Below are 23672 nucleotides of genomic sequence, written 5' to 3' on the forward strand. Positions count from 1 at the left end.
TATCTTCTATTCCTTCTTTTATTGTTAATGTATTAAAAGACTGCCAATGTATTCTAGCCCATCACTGGCAAGGTGCATGTTCAACCTTCCCTTGGTACAACTATCTACCAGGGATCAAAAGGCCTTGTTCTTGTCAAGCGTGTGTAGGAGTCAAAGCAATAAGAACATATTTTTCATTTTCGTAGGGGAAATTTCTACCCTGTTAAGGCACAGAAGCACTGACTTTTATAGGACAAAAGAATTATATCCTGGTACACTGCCAATGGTGAACTGAACTCTGTTCTTTCTGTCTTAGATGCCTTTGATCCTAGGTGTTTTTTCCATACTCTGAAAATGAAGCATTTCACATGTGGTACAACAAGAGTCAAATGTGACTGGTATTTCAGAGGTGAGTGCAGTGGGGGAGAAGGACAGTGCCCTCCACAAGATCTGATTGCAGAGGAAGGCAGTAGTGTAGGACACAACTATGGATTTGTGCCATTACCATGGTTTTCTCTTTAGAAGTGGAATTTTCATTTAATCAGTTTCTGCCAGATTCCCTCTGTTTTGTGCTTTTCAAGTTCACCGAAGGCTCTATTTCTGAAGCACACTGTCTGGTCCAGTTTTTTAAATTCTATTATTTTTTCCTGCCATGCAATGCTGTGCTTAAAAGGCATAAAAGACACAAAGGGAAGATAGAAAAATAGAAATGAGAAATGTCTCTTGGGAGATGCTTGCCCTTACCATGTCATGCTAGTTTAAATACAGTTCCCACACATCACATGTCAAGCTGTACTTGATTGTTTTCAAATAGATGGCAAAAATCATGAGAGGAGGATAATGTTCTTTTGTGTGACATATTCTTCTTTTGATATATTGGATTCTGTAGCTGTCAAAACAAAGGCTGTTTTTCCATTTATTATTACAAATGCATTTGGGGTAAATTTCATCTGCAACTCTCTAGTCCCTTGGTTGTTTACTTCAATACAGTGTTACTGGTTTAATTTTTCTAAATCTAGTGAAATGATGAATTTTCATTTTTGCTATGATCCTAGGTAGGCAAATGAGTTCTCTCTCAGTGGAGATTTAGATCACGTCTGGAAATGCAGTATGTTTCAAGTATTTTCTGCTTTTCTGGCAGGAGGATGGAATATTTAATTTCATTATTCGGCATAGGTTTATTCACTTCACACAATGAAAGGAAATTCATCAATAGTGTCTTCAGCATCCAGAAAAATGATACTTACCATGACTGTTTCATATACTCCATTTATATTTTATATCTTTCTCATCACTCAGCAATTATTCATCCCTCTGCTGAGAGGTGAAATTCTTCTATTGAGTAATCGTAATTTCTCTGAACTCCACAAAGCAATTCAATCCCTGAAAGCAATTGCTTTTACTTAAAGGTGTTTCTTGAGACAAATTCACCAAATACACATAACTGAATAAAGGTTTGGTTTTTTTCTTCCTGTTGATTTTCATGCTTATCTAGTGATGCTTTATAAAAGAGGTAAATCAATGTTTCTACATCTTAGCATTTATTGCACTTTTATTAATCATAATGGAGTATTAGAGATGGATGCAAATGTGATAGTACAAGTAAGTAGGAATGCAGTTAAAATGCAACATTAATTCATTCCCAGTTGTTACTAAATGTCACAAGATATTAATAGTTTTGCTGATATTTTCCTTTCTAAACCACGTGGGGAAAAAAAAGGAAAAAACCCAGAGCCGCAACAGTGTGATGTATGCACAGTCATCAAGATAATTATCTCTGAATCTTTTGTACTATTTCACTGTAGTGCTCCAGATCTGTATTTTTCTGGGAAAGATCAAAGTATGGAGTGTAAAGGTGATGATAGACTATATCCCATTCCCACAGAAATCAATCAAAGGTCTTTGATTGGTCTTCCATTTGGGAAGTGGTCACAGTGGGAACAGAAACTGGCTTAGTACCATGATATATGATTTCTCTCACCATCAATAAAACAGATTTCCTCATTTATCTTATCCACTGAGATGCTTAAATTTTGAACGTCAGCTGATTCAAATTTTATGTTCAGGGAATCCAGGCACTGAGATGGTTTGTGTTTAGGGCACTGCACTGGGACTCAGTAGATCTGGGTTTGTTCTGACATGCATTTCCCATATGATCTTATGCAAATCCTTTATTCCTTCTCGCACAAACTCATCAGTAAAATAGGGTAATGTTACTCGTCTTGTTTGAAGGATTTGTTAACATTTGGATGGCTTATCTGTAGCAGATTGCTGAGGGCCATGTGAAAATGCCCTATTTAATTTAAAATCTTATTTAAATGTACTGCTTTACATATATATCCTTCTTTCATTTTATGCTTGTGTATCTATTGCTTTCTTCCAGCCCCTCATGGGACTCTTACTTTCATTCTTTTCTTTGTAAGCAATCTTTCACAGACTGGCCTTCTCCTCCAAACACGGGCTCAGTGTGGGTCCTGGGTTTTAAGGCAGGTAATGTGGACGAGTGGAGATCTAAGTGTTGGAGAGTCACCATGTGAGTTACACTTCATGTGGGTAATCCTTGGTGATCCAGCTGACAAGTTTGTGATTGGGAAACTAGATATTTGATATATTTTTGTTCCGGATGATGTTCACTTAAATGATTCTCAGTCACAGAAATTGACACTGATTTCAGTAGTGAGCATCATCATAGTGGGCATAAAAACTTAAGAATGCCATTTCAGTTACTTCTTTGTAATATCCAAATAGCAAACCTTATACTGTGCGCAATTGTTTTAAAGGAAAATGCATTTGTATACATTCACCCAAAATTATTTGCCTAAATACTTCTTCGTGTATTTGCCACATACGCCTTTGCAGAAAAAGGTACCTTTTTTTTTTTTTTTGAGTCTTTTACCTTATGCTACACGTATTTTTAGCTCAAGTTGCATAATCATAAAAGCCAGTGATCGTTAGTGGAGTGAGCAGATCTGAGCTGTGCATTGTTCCCTCTCAGTCAGCATTATCTGGGATAGAGCAGTGGTTTCAATAGCAAGTGCAGGAGATACAGCTACCTGCTCTCTGTTAATTTCAATGAAGAATTGAAGTGAGAATTCTGTGTCCCTGCAACACTGTTTCTTTGATGTCTTTGCACAGCATGAATAGATGGTGACCTGCTAATGGCATCTGCAGTAAAACCATGCAGACTTTGAGTTTCACATTGATCCTTGGGTTTGGTGTAAGTGGGCCAGGTATGGAGATTTAAAACTGACTACTGACAAACAAATGAGTATATCTTTAAAGGCATTATATCTGTGTACATTTGCATGCTTCCTTCACGGATGAGTCATGGTTTACCTGCTGACAACTGCATTTTCCTTGATGAAACTTCCATTCAGACATTGTAGATATAAAGCCAGCCAATATGGAGGACCTGACAGAAGTGATTACAGCCTCTGAGTTCCATCCCCACCACTGCAACCTCTTTGTCTACAGCAGCAGCAAAGGATCCCTGAGACTCTGTGACATGAGGGCATCGGCTCTCTGTGACAAACATTCCAAGCGTAAGTCCTTGCTCCATGGAGCCCCAGATGTCATTAAAGTCTTACTATTCACAGACAGCACACAGATGGTGCATTCCCCAGTGCATTAGTTTCTCACTTGCAGGCACATTTGAAAAGAAAACAGCAAAAGGAAGAATTTTTTTTCACCTGTGCAAGTATTAGCTATGAACTTGGTAACAGTCGTGTCTGGGGCCGGTTGCCCATACCGTTCTTATTCCAGGGATCAGAGAAGAACCCAGAACTCTGGTGAAAAGAGAGAGGGTTCCTAACAAATCAAAGAGGATGAGGGAGTATTTAAGTAGATGAGCATGCTGGTTTGAGTACGCAGGTACTGTTCTGAATGCTGCAGCAAGTAAATTTTGATTGTCAGATGGCCTTCAAATTTTGAATCTGTTTTCTGGATTAGGAAATCTCAGTATCCTTCCTAAAAATGTAGTCCAGCATTTCCCAAATGTATTTTTTCAATATTATGTCTGAACAGACTCAGAGGAAATGCAATAAGTAATCGAGTGAGGGGGGAGGAGGGGAAGAAACGAAAATTGTGTTGGTATAGAAGTTGTCATCAGTCCTACATGATTCCATGTATTCTGTGAAATTTTGAGATGAACCACCAAATCATGATAGTTCACATCTGAAATGTATATAAGAAGAAGGAGGTAAAAATTTAAAATATGTGATTATCTTTGTTCTCAAAGTAAAAGTTGAAGAAAAATGCATGTTTGTATTGTCTTACTATGAGCTCTTTATGGTCTAGAGGAGACAGACCGTGGTTCTTCCCACCAGTAATCTGGCAACCCTGGGCACTTTGCCTTGTGTAAGCTGCCTGTTTGTTCCTAATCTTCTGAGACTGACAATGCCCGGACAAAGGCATCATGTGGGTGCGTGCTGAGAAGCTGAGAACATCATGAATGAACTGTGGTGGCTCTGCTTTAGTCACCTTCAGGACAAGGGCTCTCCCAGGACACCTCCATCTCCCAGAATTGGGTCATCAGTTTCTTTTGTGATGCTGAAACATTGGAAGGAAATTTAGGAAAAATTCTTTTAGTACCAGAGCACATAAGAGGTTTTATGCCATTCAGTGCCTACTTGAACCTGTTTGAGATAGGCTGATCTTATTCATAGGGGCAAGAGGGGAGGAAAAGGCATGTGAAGATTTAAATGAGACATAAGTTTTGCACAGATTTCATACATTTGCTATTTTTCAAACTGAAGGGAATTTAGTAAAAAGCCTATGACTAGGCTTTTTGACTGCAAGGAGAAATGCACATGCTCAGAACTCCTTAGGATGTGGTGTCCAATTATAAAAAATAAACTTCGAGGACAACTTCCCAAGCAGAGAAGTGTTTTGCCTTTATTAGTTGTATCTCCTTGTACTTGGAGACAGAATTCAATACCATGAAGTGAAATGTAAGCATGACAGTCTGACACAATGCCGTGAGTTATCCTGTCCCACTTAATTGTTTTGTTCTGTAATACTTCCATTTTTTCCTGCTAATAAGGCCTCCATGCCCCTGTAACTCAATGCCAAATGCCAATCAGAACTTATTAAAGCCACAATACAGCAGTGCTGGATGGAAGAAGGCATTTTATGCCAGAAGGGAGCGCAAGGTCTAATGGTCATTGATTAAACCCCATTTTCCAGATCTATGAGTTAGAAAATAGTCATTTAATGTAGCATTGCTGCACTGAAGTCAAGTCAAGCTCATTGAGAATCTGAGTGTGTACAGTACAAAAGTGATACAGCAAGGGTAGAATTTCCAAAGTGTTGAAAGGAGTAGGTCCATGTACTGCTGCTTGGAGTGGTTTCAGTATAGCTCTCAAAAACAAGCAATGTGAATTATGTACAGCCCATAGCAGCCTAAAATGATATATCAACAACAGTCTGCAAAATCAAGTTATATTTGCATGATTGTCTCTCTGGTACCTTGACTGTGCATCTGATTTCTCTTTACAGTTGCTAAATTTAAAACTGGTGTATATGCACAATCAGTACCCTGCTCTCCTAGCTTGCCCTGTCTTTCAGTGTTTCCCCATAGCTGACTTCACTTTTCAAGCAAAACACCACAACTGGAGTCACTGTAAACTCGCATGTTGTGCCATGCATCCCTGATTTCCCGGCACAGTCTAGTATCACTGCCTGCTGTAATTCAGATGCTCTTCCAAGATTGTAATGGATGTACATATTTTTATGTATAAAATACCTGGATAATGAGCATACCTTGGGAACTTTTGCATTTACTCTGTTTGCCCTTAGTTATTCAAATCTCTGTAGCTCTCATAAAGTCCAATGCAGCTCTTGGGGGAAGAGCCCTTCCATTTGCACAGGTTTAGAGAGTGCCATGAATAATTACTGAGCCATACTGTAAAAATAAATTGCATATTAATATCTGTAGTGTAAGTTAACCAACACAGGATGTTAATAAATTATAATGTCGCGAAGATTTCTGGTGTTCTAAGCTTAGTGGCAGAATCTCTCTTCTCAGCATTAGTGACAGCAGCATTACAAGGTTTCCCTTATAAATCCTCATGGCTTTGACATGGACAAGATGAGACTACTTCCATATGAACTCATCCTTGATGCCTATGCTGAGATTTAATAGCAAGATGCCAGTTTGTGTGATGAGTTGTAATGGGGATATCTGTCCCTTAGAAAAATTATCTCAGACCACCAAATCTATTTATAAGCTATTGGAAGAATATCAGGTCAGTAGCTGAATTTTAAATGGTCATTGAGATACTGATAAGCTATGATAAAATGTGATGTGTCTCTTATAAACTATCTGAAGCTGCTTCTTGTAACAGCCCTGTAATAGATTGTGCGGTGCTGAGTGAGGATCACAAGAAAAATCTTATGTAGCCATTGCAAAAGTGTGTCAGGGAAACACCACTCTGTAACCATAGGACAGGTTCATAATGCTGTTCCATGTTATTATCAGACTTTGCAAGTAGTGGCAGAGAATGTCATCAAAAATGTTCTGGAGAGGAGGTGCCAAAGAGATGAATGTCCCTGCTTGTTTAGAATATTGGAGGAGTGGGACTGAGGAAGGTGTTCTAGCAGTCCACAGTGTTATATGGAAAGATTAAAAACATTTATTAAAGTCAGACTCAAGCAGCAACAAGTAGGGAATTAATTTAAATAATATGGAATCTTTCACCTAAATGGTGTACTTGTCAAAGCACCCAAAGATTGCCTTTGAGATGTCATCAGGCAACATGCATGGCAGTGCAGTGTAGAAAAAAGGCAGTATATGGAAATCTGTGTCAGCAGCAAAAGTATCTGTTAGAGCAGTCAGCTGGGAACACTGAAGAAATAAAAGAATAAACCTCACCTCAAACTCCATAAATCTTTATGCAAGGGTGACAAGAAAGACAAGCGTAGGGCTACAATTGCAGTAATTTTGTCCTGACTGAAAATATACTTACAGCAGCATTTGTGCAATTAACAGGTAGTTGCTAATTTGGTTTTTTTAATTGCTAATACTATGTTCAGAGATCCTTGTAAATGTGCATGGAGTTAATATCATTCTTCCAAACAGCTTGTAGGCTAGATGGATACATATGGCTGTTTCAACAGATCATACAATAAAGCAGTCAGCTGAAGAAAACTGAGCTTGAGTATGTGAAGTCAGAAAAAAATGTTTTTTCAGTAGTTCATCAGAATTATTAAAATGATTATTAAATGGTAAATATAAATTGTATAGTTATTCAATATGGAAATTTAAGCCACTCAAGAGTATAACTCTTATTGATATTTCACGTAATAGCCTTAACATCTTAAAGTCATTGCATGCTTCAGAAGCTGTAGTAATTTATTTAAATTCTGTATGTTGCTTTAAGGGTTTTTTAGTATTCATTTCTCAATATGTATTTGTAGATCAAAACCCTATTTCTAATTATCCATTACCCAGGTGCAAAGTTTACAGCAAAATACTTCAAGGAAAGAGGAGCTGCAGTTTCAAGTTTGTTGCACTGTGTGCCACGGTGATCTTAAAAGCATAAATTTGGGGGTTTTATAGCATTAGCCTCTGTCACCATGAGTTGGTGCTTTCTGTCCTCCAGACAGACTGCTCATGTCCTCTGGGTCTGTAGCAGGAGCTGTTTAGAGCCCTCTTCCCTTGACCAAGGAAGCATTTGTAGGTGACAGACAATCCCAACAACCTTCCCTGGACTCTCCCTGAATGGAGCAAAGCATCACAGCTGGTGCATCCCAATCCCATGGGTTGGACAATCAGGATCTTAGAAGTACAAACTGGTTTTTGGAGCAGTGCAGGGTGGATTCCAGGTTTGGTTTGTGACTCAGAGATGCCACCCAAAGATGAGGGGGGTGGTTTTTCCGCTGAGTTCTGTTCCACATTTTTGTTTGAAATCCAGGCCTGAAAGAAATGCCAGCCTTTCCCCAAGGATAAATGCCACTGTCCTGTCAGTCAGGCATGTAACTCAATTGGGTTATCTGCTGGGCTTTTTTGAGATTACCTTTAATTTTAAAGAATTCAGAATTGTGGAAGCAGCCAAGACACAAATCAAGGATAATCTACTTAAACATGTTGAATTTTAAAAATTAAATTAATTATATTTACCAGTTGTTTAAGGCAGGTTGGAATTTCAGAGACAAGACACCTTTCAGACCTCTGACTGAATATGGATTATCTTTCATTTGCAACAGAGAACAACCAGATGCACAAAAAAGCCTGTGACAGACTCTCCCTGCTGGATTTGCTAATTAATATTGACCTTTCCAAATGAATGATGCTTATTGTCTGACTGAAAAAGAGACAACTTGTTTTTCTTCTGTGTGAGCTTTGCATCTAAAATACACTTTTTATTTCTGCATCTGGTCTCATGTCAGGGTATCATCTGTGAGAGAGAGACAGTCATCACTCTCCCTTTAGGCACAGAGAGGGTCCTGTCAAAGTGATGTCCACTTCAGGCAAAATCTGCAAGGTTTCATGTGACAGGAGTGAAACTTATCTGTGCTTCTGAAATGATTCAACCCCGTGCTTAATGAAGGCTTGTTCTTCTTATCCTCATTCTGGATTTATTTTTAAGCATACACTACAAAGGCAAATATGCATTGCTGATTTTATATCCCCAATGAAGAAATGTGCCTGTATCCTGACAATTTTGTAATTATGACTGTCACTAAAGGTCTCTTACGACAATTTCATGCATGCTAAACTTGATCCTGGAACGGATTCTTCCTTGTGCAGGAATCCCACCGAAATTTGGTGACAGATTGCCTTTAGCATGAGCTCCAAAGCTTCCATTCTGCTCAGTTTGGATGAATGTATAATAAAGACATTTAAAAAATGGCTAATGAAAATTCAAAGATGTTTCTACAGAAATACAATTATGTCTATATAGCATTTCCTCCAGTTGTGCAAGATATGTTAATATTAAATCTGAGGAAGAAAAAACCTGATTTTTATACTTCTAGCTATCAAATACTAGGAGGAAAGAGAAAAGCCTGAAGCAATGGTGAATGATTTATGATTGAAGAGGTGTTTCATTAACCCCTCTCCCCGAACCACACAGAGAAAAAGCAAATAATTGCTGTAAGATTGATTTAATTATTCAGTCTATTAAAATTCCTGTCTTGTTTGCTTAATTTTTTTAATAGCAACAAATACTGCTTTTTAATGTCTCATGAAACCGGCTTTCAAGATCTTATTTCACTGAGGGAGAAAGAACCCACTTATCACTAATCTTATATATCAAGATCAGAAAGACTTACACATCAGTTTGACTGTAGAGCAGTAGTAGTTTTATGTCCCATTAACTCCTTGGGATTGCTCACAACACATGGCATTAAACATGCACATAAGTCTTTGTGAGACAGAGCTTTAAAGAGGTTTGATCTTCTAGATTGGCTTTGTGTGTTTTCAATTTCTTTTCTCTCTTTAGCACCATTTCTCTTTATTAACAAACTCACTGGCAAAGTTATATTAATCTAAGCAACTCTGTAGTGAAGCTCCCACCCACTGATCTTTAGCTATTGATCTGGCTTTGCCTTTCAGCACTAATGCACCCTCCCTTGGGGTTTGTCACAAGCTGCAGCAACTCAGTGCAGATGGTAAAACAGATTCTTAAATATTGATTTGAGGCTCCACTTTTAAAAGCCACGCTCTCTAGAGGTATTGATGAGAAGCCTGGTTTTAATACTGGGTCATTGGATAAAGGAATGCTGTATGGTAGGTGAAATTTCAGCCTCGTGGTGTGGAGGTAGGGTCAGAAATTTGCTTTGAGTAAAAGAAGGAAAATGAGATGTGTAAGTGACCAGGGCACAGAGAGGTGCCCTCTGAATTATATAAAAGCAAGTAGAAAACTGAAATATAAAAATATACCTCTTCTTAGTTTAAAGCAGAATAAACAGCTACAGGCTGTGGTAATGTAAAATGTTAAACAAATGTGTCTCACAAAATAATCATATTTCAGATGCTTATGAAAGCAGATTCAAAAACTCCCTCTCATGTATAACCATATTAATCAGTGTAGACCGAGAAGGCAAGATTGTCACATTAGCAGAATATTTTATTGAAAGAGAATTTCCAAGGGAGATGAATGTGTGAGTGGATTGGCGTAATACAAAACAATAAAGCATTCAGAGATAGTGAAAGATAGAGTAAATAATAATGGCAAATCAAATTATTATCATGAATAATGAAGCTAAAAGGTATAAAGAGACCATGAATTTCAATGGAAGCTTGCAGTTGGGCTTGATTCACTTAGAATGAACTCAGGGACTCTTTTGTACTGAATCCTAAAATGGACTTTAAACAGTGCATAAAAATGACCACACCTGGGCAGACCAGAAGTCCTTGCAGGCCAGTGTTCTGGCTTTGATATAGACAGTAGCTATATCAACAGAAAATTTAGAAACACACCAGATGTGTAATCTTTACCCTCTGCAATTTGCAGCTGGAAACTTGATGTTCAGGGACCTTAGTGGAAGTGAACTTACCACATTCAATAATACTGAAATGGATGTGTGGGGGTTTTTATTTCCTTGAAGTTGTGCAGTTGCTTTTGAACCTGTGTGTATTTTGTTCCATTCACAATATCTTTCAGTAAAGTCTTTAGTAGCTAAATTAGGTATTGTATGAGGGATCATCTTCTCTCTGCTTACCCTGTCCTAGTTTCAAGTGGTGACCCCTACTTGTGGATTGGAAGAGACAGTGTACAAAGTGAGCTGCCACTCCCTATTCATCCTTTCCATGCCACTCCTAATCACGACCCCCTCAGTCTTTCCTAGGTTGAGAGACCTCAGTCTATTTAGCCATTTCTTGCATGGAAGTAATTTGGTACCTCTGGTCATTTTTATTGCCCGTTTTTATGTCTTCTTGAGATCTCTGCCACATTAGAGATAAGCCCAGCATTATGCTTAGCTCAAGATGTAGCATTTCTTGAATTAAACAGTACCAAAAGAAAGTGCTTTCTGTGTTGAACATTAGTAACAAATGTCATGTACTTAAAAAAACTAAAACAATATTAGTATTTTCATAGAAGTTCAAGTGAAATTTGATTTAGTTTTTTCATGCTAAATGATGAACTATATGTGATGGAGCAAATCACAGCTGACCTGGCAATAGTGCTGATTTGCCATCTAAATTAGATTATAGTTAAATAATTTGTTATTTTGGTTAAAATCTTTTATTTATTGTCTATTAGGAAAGCATATTTGTTCTTGCTCCTTTTGTTCCTGTGGCTAGTCTGTCAAGACCAGTGAAATCCCATAGATTTTAAAGTACTGCTTTCCAGTATGTTCTAATCAGGTATTGCAGCCATTTTCATTTGGGATCTGGAATTACATAGGGATTTAGTTTGAATGATAAATTATTTGGCCTGGGACTGAACCCATTTTCAGTATTTGTGCAATTAAAGCCCATTGAGCGATTACCTGATCCATCACCTGTATTTCCAGGTCCAGTTGAAATTCACCTGTTGTTTGTGTACCAGTGTAACCCAGAGGTTTATCTGTAATAAATTCTTAATTCAGTCTAGCTGCAGAATTTTTATTTGCTTGTATACCAAAAATGAAAAAAAAAAAAAATCCCTATTATGTTCCACCAACTTTCTTGGCCCTGGTCTCCACGGTCATCTCCGTCTCAGTAACCACACTGCCTCTGTTTCCACTGTTGCTAAAGCTGTTTTCATCCCTTTGTAGCTGTGACCCTTGAACAGGGCCTGGATGATTTTCTCTATCTATTAGCTGTCTTTGGAGGGAGGAAGAGAATTATTTCATGGTGTTGTATTTCCAATTATTCAAATCTAAGTAACAACAAAGGCTATAAAATCAGTTGTTTTCAGGACAAGATAAAACTATAAACAGTATCCTCTTTTAAAATGCTTTAATAAGTTATTTTTTGTTCCTAAGTAGAAAGAAAACAGTGTTTTTTTCTGCTAGAGGGAATGAGTCTTTAAAGCTGTTTATAATTTTATCCTCTGATGGAATTTTTTACAAAATCTGTGGAGCAGATTTCTGTTCTTCTTCAAGTATTCCATCCTGTGGTGATTCCAGGAGGAATACAAGATTTTGAATACTCTATCAGATTGTGACACTGCACCCACCATATAAGTCAATTTTAGCATTATTTTTAATATTTTTTAAAGTTCACATATGCCAGAATTTGCACCCTGCAATGATTAAAGCTCTGCCCAGCTACTTGTTTAGAATTGAACGTGAAGATTATTTTGGGTTGGATTTTTATTTCTTTGTTGGAAGTGTCTTTTCCAATAAATAGCAGTTTCAGGTGTGTGGATGCAGGCCCATATTAATGGTAAGTTGTGGTGACAGCACCTGTGACCCCCAGAGTGCCGATGACAGCCACAAGGTGTTAGTTAGTGCACCGCACTTCTTTTGGCTACTGCCCAAGGCATCTGCTTTTTTTTTGGCCAGTGTGTGGGAGAGAAGCTGTGACATGGACCTTTCCACCCACTCTTGCTTTTCCTGGCTGGTTTATTTTTTTAAACTTTAGATATCCGTATATATTTCTGCATGATAAGTGCACACATTAGATATGCCTGTCCTATCCACTGGAAAAGGAAAGTCTCCATTCTGCATTAGACGGAGAAATTCACAAGGAAACAAGAATACTTTTATGAGGGTAAGAGTTTGTTTTTCAGCAGATGGCACTTCCTTTTAAGAAAAAACCAGCATATTTTCATGCTACAGATTTTCTTCAAGATTCAGGAAAACAGTGCTCTGGCGAGTATCTTTTAACAAACCCATCCTTCCCTACAAAGTCTGGGCTTCTATGAGGAGCTACTGTGGGTTTGAACTTGTGAGCAGGAAGCTGTGCAGAAAGGAATTGAGCATTTTTATTTCCCTAAGCTGACTTCCCAGTTTACCCATGTATCTGCTGGTGGCATAAGGGGCAGGAACAGTGTCTTCCTGGCAGGCTCAGAGATATGCTCTGCTTTCCTCTGTAATCCCATGATATTTCTCTATGCCAGAATCCTGTCATCAAAGTAACATTTAAGTCTGAGCAAGTGTCACATCAGAACTCAGCACATCACTTCATTTGTGACTCCTATGTTCATTAGGTAGCTAGACAGGTAACTCTGTTTCTTTCTTGTAATGAGCACTGTGACCATTATCAAGAACAATAGTTCTTGATTTAATGAAAGTTAAATACCCTTTTATATGGCAGGTGTTTGTTATTAAGAAATTAATGATGAAATTAATTAAAGAATATATATTACAGAACCTGTAATCAAATATCAGTAAAGTTCAGATCTAACAAGATTTAGATACAGAGAAGTAAGCTAGATTTGAAATCTCATGTTTCAGGTACTGACTGCTCCTGGGAGCAAGAGCAGCCTCCTAAAGATAAATCCTAACAGTAATAAACAGAAAATGTATTTTGGAAAACATGGGCTAGACCCGTGGTTTTTTCCTATCAGCTTGGGCTGAATTTGAATTGCTTGCCTGAACTGAAGTCCAAGTCACAAAGCTATCCCTCCACGGCTGTTCTGTCTCCAATTACTTTACCTGTATTAGGCAAACCAAAGGAAGATTGTGCTTTTTTTGCAGTATGTGCATAACCTTATGTTGATGCTAAACCAGAAATAGCCAAGTCCCAAGAACACTCTCTCTCACCTTCATTTCCTGAGGCTAATGCCCTGTGCTGGTTGTTCAGGCAGATGCTAGTAGTTGCTAAGCTTTCTCTTCTTTTCACTGGGAGCTGCTCCTTAATTTCCTGTCACAATTTTCCTGTGTTGGTTATGCTGACTAGAAGAAATATCTCCAAAGAATTGCTATGATTAAAATTTCTACTGCTATCTTTCTTTCTGTAGTGATATGAGACTTTCATACCTCTGTTACTTCCACAGTTAATTAATCCAAGTCTTTCTAATACTTAATACAGTAAGCATAGAAAAGTAATAAATGGGGCAGATAAAGAACGAAGTGGTTTAATCTCCTCAATTAACAAAATGCAGATTATTCAGGTACAAATATCACGCCTAATCGCTGGGAGTTGGGTGAGCCACGCAGAGCCGAGACAATGTATCTGAGCTATAAATGAAGGTGTAGATCAGTTAGAGTGGGTTTTGTTTTTTTCTTTCCTGGTTTTAATAGCAGTTTCGCATCATAATTAGGAGGATGAAATTCCTGCCAACCAAGTCTATAGTTTGGACAGATTAAAGGGAAGAGGTATGAGAAATGATAATTGCTTTGTGCTCATCAGACTTCTCTTGAAAATCTGACAGGATAATTACAAAATACCTGCTTTGCAGAATGTCTAGGCAAAATTTTGAAGAGTTATTTAAAGTTGTTCATTTACAGTCTATCTGAAAAGTTTTTTGCTCTTTTTGAAGTAGTTCATTACCATTCAGATGTGTGGTGCATGTTTAAATATAGACCTTATTCTCATGTGCATGCCTGGCTGCATTCCACTGCCCACCCCCAAAGAAAATTGCCCATCATTTTTTGCATTACCCCACATACTTCACCCACGTACTCACCCTTAACTTTCAGTAGAACATTATTTCACTTAATGGAAACTAACCTTGTTGCTTCCAACAGTCTGAATCATAGTCGTGGATAAAATAATTGTGAAAGAAATGTTCCAGTGGACTATTCAAAAAACTTCATTTTGGCTGACAGTAAAAAGTTTTTCTACTTTCAGCATGCTTTCATGTTTCCTCACATGGCTTTTCTGCACCTGCTTTTGAAACTTGAAAATGAAATTCACTAATTTGCCAGTTTTCAAAGAATATTCTAAGAATAGGTCCTACGATTGTGTGAGAGTTAAAAGACCCTGAAAGCCTGACTTTCTACTGAAGTCCATCATAGAGGTCAGTTGGATCACAGGCCCACAGGTATCTGCAGAAAGGCAGCAGAATTGCTCTAGGCATGCCTAAGGTAGGGGTAAAGTCATCCAGTATCATTCTTATGTACAGTTGAACAGGGATGACCAATCTCGTAGGTACAAGAGCTGGATTTTCACATATGAACATCGTGTAAGCAATATTTCATGACCTGCTGCCTTGTCAGATCACACAGAACTGCTGACCGTCACTTTCAGGGAGTTCAGTGCTTTCCAGAACTGTCAGCAGTTGCACACCAAGTACGTAGTTCATGCATCCACATGGTAAACCCCTGTTTATTTTATGCTCACCTCTCAGGAAGAGATAATTTCAATTTGCAGTAGCTTTTTAAAATTCTCATCCTTAGTCTTGGATGCCTTCTGACTCAACCAGTGAGTAGCCTGCAGCCAGGCCAGCTGGTTCTGGCAAGCAGGGCAGGCTTTGAGTAGCCACCTCTCCCAGGGATGCCAGGGCTGTTGTGGTATCACATGTACATGCCTCTCGTGTGACAGGGACACCTGGATTTTGGGTATGCAGACCCCAGAAAGGATGAAGGCTTGAAATGCCTTGCTATGGGTACCTGTCATCAACTAACCAGTGTATTTGCACAATTTCCCAAAGTCATGCTCTGACATAACTATTACATTAATTATTGTAATATTTAAAGCTTACAGTTTGTATTTTTATATAAAGTTAAAAGAATAAATTAAGTGCTGGATATACAGTTAATTCTATATCATGTTCCTTGGTAGATTGAACAGCATGTTTTACAAGAAATGCACACTTCAGATTGTTCAACAGAGCATTTTTTAATACAATCCTGATTTCTGTCTCTTGCTTCTTTTTCTTTGAACAGTTTATGAAGAACCAGAAGACCCCAGTAACAGATCATTTTTTTCAGAAATTATCTCTTCAGTGTCAGATGTCAAATTCAGTCACAGTGGTAGATACATGCTTACAAGAGATTACCTCACTGTCAAGGTTTGGGATCTGAACATGGAAACAAAGCCTGTAGAAACGTACCAGGTAGGAATCTCCTACATCTTAAATTGCAACATTATAAAAGGATCTCAGTGTTCTAAAACTGGATGTTTCTGTAAACTTCTCATAACCTTCTCTGGGAAGCAGCAGGCTAAGAGAATTAATTAGGGTGGTTAAAATCCTCACAGTGGCATCCTTATTCCAGGAAAAGGGCAATTGCAGCATTAGTAAGGAAGTATAAAGCCTGGGAGTCAAGGTAGCACTCCCTGTGGATTGGGCTCTTGAAAGAAATGATTATTCTGACAAGAGAAATCATCTCTTCCCTTTGGCATCTGCTTTCAAATGATGTATTTCACTACTAACGTTTAAAAGGAATGGAGGAAAAGATTTTGTGTGATGCTTAGCACTCTGGTCCTGGTGGGACTGCTGAGAGTTTACACCTTTGTCATTTCAGAACTACTTTTTACAACTTGATCTGTGTGTTTCTCCCTTGTGCCTAGTTCTAGAAGTGCTCCATGTTAAACCCTGGCATCACCACTGACACAGCAGCTCACAAATGCCAGACACACCTGGTTGCCTGAATTCATTGAGTTATTATCCAGACAAAATGCCAGTGGCTCCAGCCAGCGCCAAGTTCGTACTCTGACATCTGTTATGCTTGGCAATAGAGGGCTGAGCTTACATTTTTTGACTCTGGCTTGAAGAAGGAAAGTATGTCTGTGACACAGAAACTGCTTGTTATGAAAATGCAGTAAGAAAAAAACCTGTTAATTTACATTAAAAAAAAAAGTGTATGCAAAGTCAGAAAAATGCCATTCATCTGTCTTGTGCTGCTTACTGGGAGACAATCCTGTGACAGTGCTGGATCTGTCCCTTCTTTTCTGTGTCTAAATAATGGCAGGTGGGATACAGTAGTTCATTGTAACTATAATTAAGATTGGTTTTAAAAAAATATGATGAGAATTTGGTAGCATTTCTTGTCAAAACAAACAAAATTTTCCAGTATTTTTTAGCTAGCATTTAGTAGACAGAGTGGGCCCTAGTGTTTTTCAATTTATCCATTACATTTTGGTGGATAGTGTTCACTGCTCAATGTGCTAATATTGGAAAGTCTGAGCCTGTTTATCTTTAGGACTACAGAATTGGGTTTGCTCTTAAAATGGCAGTGCTTTAAATGCTGAATGTGTTAGAAATGTTGATATGCTGTGAAAATGGAGTGGGAGGGTAAGGGTGAGACTGTTTTATATAACAGAATCTCGGTTTTTGGGAACTTAGGTAATATATTACTTTATACCTATGCTAATTTAGTAGGCAACCTTGTCCCTGGGGAGGAATAGCTGGTCAAGCCAACCTGTTTGTCTTGATTTTGACACCTGCTTTTATTTTCTCATGTAGACAGCTGTGAAACAAGCTGGCCACTTTTAAATCAGTCTGGCACCCAACAGTAGGGCCAATTAAAAAGTTGTATTTCTTCATGCTGAGATGGGGTAAAATGAGTACTGATAATTGCAGTCAGAAGTTTATAGGAAAAAAACCCTAAGACCCACAACAACAAAACCCCTTATATAATATTTTTAAAACATAGCAAAATACAGCAGTGTTCTTAAATCTTTAGATTGCCTTTTCTTTTCAAATATTTATCCAGTGCCGTGTAAAGAATATACAGATGTGTTGCTGGGCATTGCAGTTGAATAAAGAAGAATCTAGAGCTAGGAGCCTTGGGAAGCCAGTACCACATTCATGTGATCCAACTGCTTTGAGAACCTTTCATGTTTTTAAGCTGCAGAGAGTAGAGAATTCTGTCCTATGAAGAAGTGGTTTAAATTACTCCCTTAAATAATTTGTCTCAGAGGTATCTCTCTCACACGAACCTAAATCTCATATATAAACTTGGCAATTTCTCAAAATATTGTTTGAGGTAGATCATTGGAAAGCAACAAATAAACCTAACATTTTTAGTTATGTATCCACCTAATTATGATGACAATACATCATTAAAGGATTAAAATTCATTGAGAGATTGAATTTCTCATTTCATCCACTGCATGGTAGGCACTTAATATATTGCCTAGCTGCAATAGTGAGGGTCACAACAGGCGATTTCACACAGAGTTGTAATAAAGAGCAGAGTCCATAACTGTACTGCCTCATTATCAGCTTACGATTTTAATATTAAAAACCCAATGATCAAAAATGAATTCCTCATACCGGTTCTTTTTCATGTCAATGCTGTGGCTCAAAGAAAGCTATTGCACAGAGCAGGTGTTGCAGCCCTGCTGAACACGTTATCTGCTGACAATGTTTCAACACCATTTTCTCCTGTTTGTTTCACACAAAAGAAAAAAGGGCAGAGCATGGTCACTGGACAGCACTAGAAGAGCAGTGCAGTGGAATGGCCAGTGCTCAAATGATGCAAGGCAGCCTAACAGGTTACTCTTCTGATGCTGCCAGGTGAATTACCCCAGCAAAAGCCTTAGGAGCAGCTGGGTGAGCACACTTGTAGCTGGTAATAGCTTGATCCACTTTATGCAGGGCCTGTAGCATAGGGATTTGGACCCATGTGTCACTTACCAGTACAATTCTTGGTTGTGTCTATTCAGTCCCAATGGAACAGGTCCCTGAGTAGCTGTGTTGCTGTGTTAGTCTGGAGCACAGAGTTGTTAGATAATTCCATGAGGGTCAGACCTAAAACGTTGCAGTGAAAAAAGGGTCCTTGGTAATTAGTGAGGAATGAATTTGGTTTGCTTTCAAGTACTATGGATTTGTGGTAAGAACAAGATGTAACAGACAAGGCAAATCTAATTTTACCCTCAGATGGTAGAGGCCTATGAATATGCAAACAATGAAAGTATTTCTTCCGGTTAGTTTTTCACAGTCTCTCTGAGGGTCTGAATGTGCTCAAATGTGGTGATCAAAAGGTCCACATAAAGAACAAGGTGGTTGTCCAAGACAGTAGGGTGAGTCTGACAGTCTTGACAAGGTAAGACATCTGAGAGAGGAATTGCAAAATCCTTTTTGACAAAGCTGATAGAAAGGCACAGCCCCAAGCTGTGGACTTGGACATACTTTCCAAAGGGTGTGTACATGACAGTGGTCATGACAGATGGCTGCTGGAAATGGTAACAAGAGAAAGACCTAGAAATGACATTTAGGGAGGCAAATGTGATCTACTTCCTTCTGCCTTACTCAACCTTTTAAATTCTTCCAAGTATTGGGAACTCACAGACATGACAAAGGAAAGAACTCCAATTCTGTAACAAATTACACTGTTAGCATAAAAAGGTCTTGAGTAAAGAGAGAGGGAACAGATTTAATTACAGAGAGTGTAGGAAACTGCATCAGTTGTGAAAGTGTCCTGAACTGTTGCTCACTGTGATGGTAAATGTGTTTAATTGTGGAATGCTCTCTCTGCCATTTACCAATTAATTGCTGTATAAGACATTATCTCTAATGAACAGTTCAGTGTTTATTTATTAATGAAAATTGATCCATAACTAAAATTTATAATCCTTAATAATTTTACATTACAAGTATTCTTTGGGTACTGTACAGTTTGACTGTCAAAAATGTGTCAGTTTAAAGAAAATTTAAGTGAAAGGTCATTGTCTCTCATCTGGTCTTGATAGAAGATATTTTACTAGAAGAAATGTTTGTGCCATCAGGCCAGAGGAGGATGCTGAGCATCCATGAGCAAGAACAATTTCACTCGACTTGTAAGAACCTGTAACCTCAGCATGGCAGAGCTAAATTATACCCCTGGACCACTGGATTTGTGTTTCCCCAGGAGGTCACCTACACATCTTTGTTTTACACTTTGTACAATAGCTAGAAGAAAATATCGGAGTGGAAGTGCATTAGTGAATTTTTCTAGGCAGGGATTTTTTACCTTATTATTTCCTTATGGAATAAACCAAATCATCCAGAAGAAAAAGTAATCAAATAAAGCAAAAGACTGAAACAGTTTGCATGAGATCTCTTCATGATAATCCTTGTTCAGCAGAGATGTGTGGCCTAGAGGAGAGAGATCTGCTAGGTAGTCCCACTTTTCTGGTTGTGAGAATTTGCAAATTTTTTTTTAATTCTCAGCCAAATAGGAGAAATCCTTGGGCTAAATTAGTGTTTTCATTTGCAGCCTGTGCAACTACAACCTTGTGCTGTATTTGGCTTCTAAAATGGCTTACTAAAAGAAATGTAATACCATAAAGGTTCTTTTAATAGAGCCAAGTTCATTCTGCCGTAAGTAAGAGTCCACTTATCTTGGAATATGGCATTTTTGTTACTATTTAAATTAGATTTCTTGCACATTAATTAGCACATCTAGGGTATCAGCTGGTGAAATGTCTCTGAGAATTAGGCTAGCACTGAGAAAATCACCCAAGCAGGAAACAAATATGTTGAAGAGGGGTGGTCTGAAGCCTGCTGAGGGAAGTATGTTTCCTGCCTTCCTGCAACAGTAACTGTAGCACCTGGTTAATTGGGCTGTGGAAAAGTACAGTTAGCTACTTTGGAGTTTAAACATGGTATCTTCTGCAGAGCTACCAATCTATGCAGCTTATTTTGAAAGTGAATGTGGGAGATAATGCAGAAAATGAAGGTCGGGTTGTGGAGTTTCATATTTTCTTTGATTTCAAGAATGACAGTTATTTTCTTTAAAACAGGTCCATGATTACCTTAGAAGCAAGTTATGTTCCCTCTATGAAAACGACTGCATCTTTGACAAGTTTGAATGTGCATGGAATGGATCAGACAGGTAATCAATCCATGCTTTTGTCCACCACTGTCCTCATGTAGCAGAAGACCTCCCATATAATGGGGAGCAATCTGAAAGTAGTTACACATGGTTATTTTCCACATCAATGTACAGAATCACATGCCAGTGTTTGGGTTGATAGAAGATGTTTGCATGTTTGTGCAGTTATGTTTCTGACTGCCTTGGACATGATGTATGCCTTAATAACCTTGGTTTGTGCCTTAGGGGAGAAACCCTTCAAATTATATCCATTTTCACCCAAATAATAAGCTGCAAAAAATCATAGGCTGCAAAAGCTAAAAAGAATGATGCCAACTCACACAATCCCACCAACACACAAAGGAAACCTACATGGTCCTGTATTTGCACATGAGCTGTCTCAGAAATTCAGTTCACTTACTGGAAATGGGTGTGAGGAAGGACCATCACAGGCACCCACTGACTCTCTACAAACTGCTGCCAAATGGCACTTCTGACACCTCCCTCCATCAGAGCAGTCCCTTTCCCTATGCACTGATGGAGAGGTTCTTGTTTTTATCTTGGACATAATATTTGTTGAACATTTTAATGAGAAATACTGGCACAAGTCAGAGTGGGAGCAAGGATGGAGCGGGCTAATGCCCTAATGCTGGCAAATGGTGGCAGTACTTTGTGGAGTAGGAATATGGCACAGGAATAGCTGAGCAGCCAAAAGGACTGGGTTAATAAAAATGGCTAAAATCCAAGAGTATAATGCAAGGTGAGGATTTTAGTTAAAAAAAAGAGCACAAACCTTCATCTTATCAGTTGGAAACAAATCCCAGGGTCATTCATATGCTAGGTGACTTTGGAAGGGATTAGCAGTCTACAAAATGCATGTGAAGAGAGCACAGGAACCAATACTGAGTGACACGCAGTGACTCCTGGTTCAGCAGAGTTAGGAGCCAAGAGGCAGAAGTTTGGCACTGAGCCTAGAACCTCTCCTTCAGCTCAGCCTCTCATTTGGGAAAACAGTCTGTCTCATTGTATTGAAGCAGGTCTACCCACCCTGGAGTGGGCAAGGACTGTGAAACAGGCAGTCTGAGACATCTGTGAAAGACAAATATGACCCTTAAATGGGCAAGACTAGGCTGTCCAGCAGAGAAGGGAGTAGTGGTGACATTATGTTGGGCTTTTATTCAAAGACCTTGGAACTGCATTTACACATTTCCTGTCCCTCATCTCCAAGGTGAATGAACTAATCAAGCAGATGGACAGCTGCTCTAAAGAAGAGAGGCCAGGACTTTCGTTTTCATAAGCTTAGCAAAAGAGAAGCCAAGATTTTAATTGCTTGTAGTAAGTATACCAAGGAGGCCTACATAGGGAGGAAGAGATTCTAGTTAAAATAAATGTGAGTGATAATGAAACAATAGCAAGCGGGTGTTGAGAGTCAACAGGTAGTTATAACCTGGAAATTAGAGGTAGTTCATACCTGTCCAAACAGTGACAAGCTGTCTTCCCATCCTGAGTGGTGGAGATACAAGAAACCCAGCTGTTCTGATGGTGGTGCTCAGGAAATTTGTGAAAGCAGTTATATGGAACATTGGTTAAAATTACGAGTCTGAACTTGGAAATGCAGTACAAAGTCTCTTCTAGTCCTGTGTTCCACAAATGCAGATCAAGTGTTTTGCTGTACACTGGGTAAGGGGCACCTTCTCTTTGGACTACTTTCCTTTGCTCAGTTCCTCTACCTGACCAATGGAAAGATTCTGTCTTTGCAAAAAAAATGAAACTTTTACCTTGTGTCATTCATTGTGCAAATGAAAATACATATATATATTCCATTATCTCTGTTGCCTGCATGCCAGAGTGATGTGTTTTTTGACAAGAATTAGCTCAGCATTGAGTATCCTCTGTGATACCAACTGCTGGCCATTTGAAATTGCACAGATTGTCCACACTGACCAAAATACTTCCCAGATTGCTGTCATTGCAACTTGGGCACAGCTGTTGTGGCTTTGGTATGGCCAAAGATTGGGAATGACTCTCAGAAAGTTTAGTGGAAGATCCAGGTTTTGGGGCTTTTCTCTGAAACTCCCAAACCAATGCATGAATGGTTGTTTTAGCAGAGGGTTTTCTCAGTGTGGTTATGGCTTTAGTTTGGCCCTACTAGAAATACAAAATTTAAAGCATTTATTGGAAAACAGACAGTGCTGATTCCTGCCTAAGTCTGACGCAGGACAACAGTGCATTCAAATCATGTAGATTTTGGGAAACTTTCAAAAAGCTCCAGGACTTTTCAGGTATTTTCAAATTGTTTTGCTTATCCTTGGTGGGAATTCCTAGCGTATTTTATAGGATGGGTGGCCACTTACTCCCAGGTCTAGAGTCTCTCTCCCCTGGCCAGATGAAGTGCTGCTGTCCTCAATTAGTGTGGTAAGACCACTCTCTGGATAGTTGCCTGGTAGTAATGGAATTCTTGTTCAATATCAGGGTTTAAAGTGAGTGTAATATTTTCATTCCTACTTGACAGATCAGAAAGATCAATGCAGGGAGTAATTATTAAGTGGGAACATTAGATTGTGAGGGCTTCATTTATTGTACTGCCCAGACATTGAGGCATTATTAGTCATGCACAATTACCAAACCCGTCACTAAACACAATGTGCTGCTCTTGATTGTAGGAAACTCTCAAGTAGAGGAGCTGGAAATATTTGACAAAAGAAAAGGGCTCTCTTTAATTTAGTTATTTCTTTTTAGGAGTCAGATGTATCAGAACCGATGTTCATCTTTTGATTCACTCCTCTGAGCTCCTTGCTTTATGAATATGACAAGTGTTGCTATACATTACCAGACTATTTTTTTATTGGAGGATCATAATTTAAATAACTTTTAGGTATCAGTACCTCTTAAAAAACAGATCATTTGGATCAGTAAGGTCACTTAATTTGAGTCTTTCAGTATGCAATTTTTAAAAAAGGACTATTACTAAAGGTAAAAATTGCATATTGACAATTGTACTCCAAAGAGATGCTGCAGTACTTAGATTAATAATCCATCTGCATAACAGTAATAACTGCAGATCTAAACATATTGTTTTTATCTTTTGCAGACTTCAAAGCTATAATGACAATTTGTCGTGACAGGAAGTGTGT

The 23672-nt window shown here is 38.5% G+C and overlaps 1 protein-coding gene across 7 annotated transcripts in view; it reads left to right on the forward strand.

The window, feature by feature from the left end:
• Positions 1-23672, forward strand: part of PPP2R2C (protein phosphatase 2 regulatory subunit Bgamma) — a 194155-nt gene that overhangs the window by 160658 nt on the left and 9825 nt on the right. For all 7 annotated transcript variants that reach the window (XM_066185421.1, XM_066185427.1, XM_066185422.1 and 4 more), the window contains 3 exons: positions 3357-3521; positions 15685-15854; positions 20468-20559. In XM_066185421.1, the coding sequence (XP_066041518.1) occupies positions 3357-3521; positions 15685-15854; positions 20468-20559 (427 nt within the window). The remainder of the gene's footprint in view (positions 1-3356; positions 3522-15684; positions 15855-20467; positions 20560-23672) is intronic.

Source organism: Chamaea fasciata, unplaced genomic scaffold (genome assembly GCF_029207755.1).
Source record: "Chamaea fasciata isolate MVZ Bird 193981 ecotype frontalis unplaced genomic scaffold, bChaFas1.0.hap1 SCAF_6, whole genome shotgun sequence".
Lineage (NCBI taxonomy): Eukaryota > Metazoa > Chordata > Aves > Passeriformes > Sylviidae > Chamaea > Chamaea fasciata.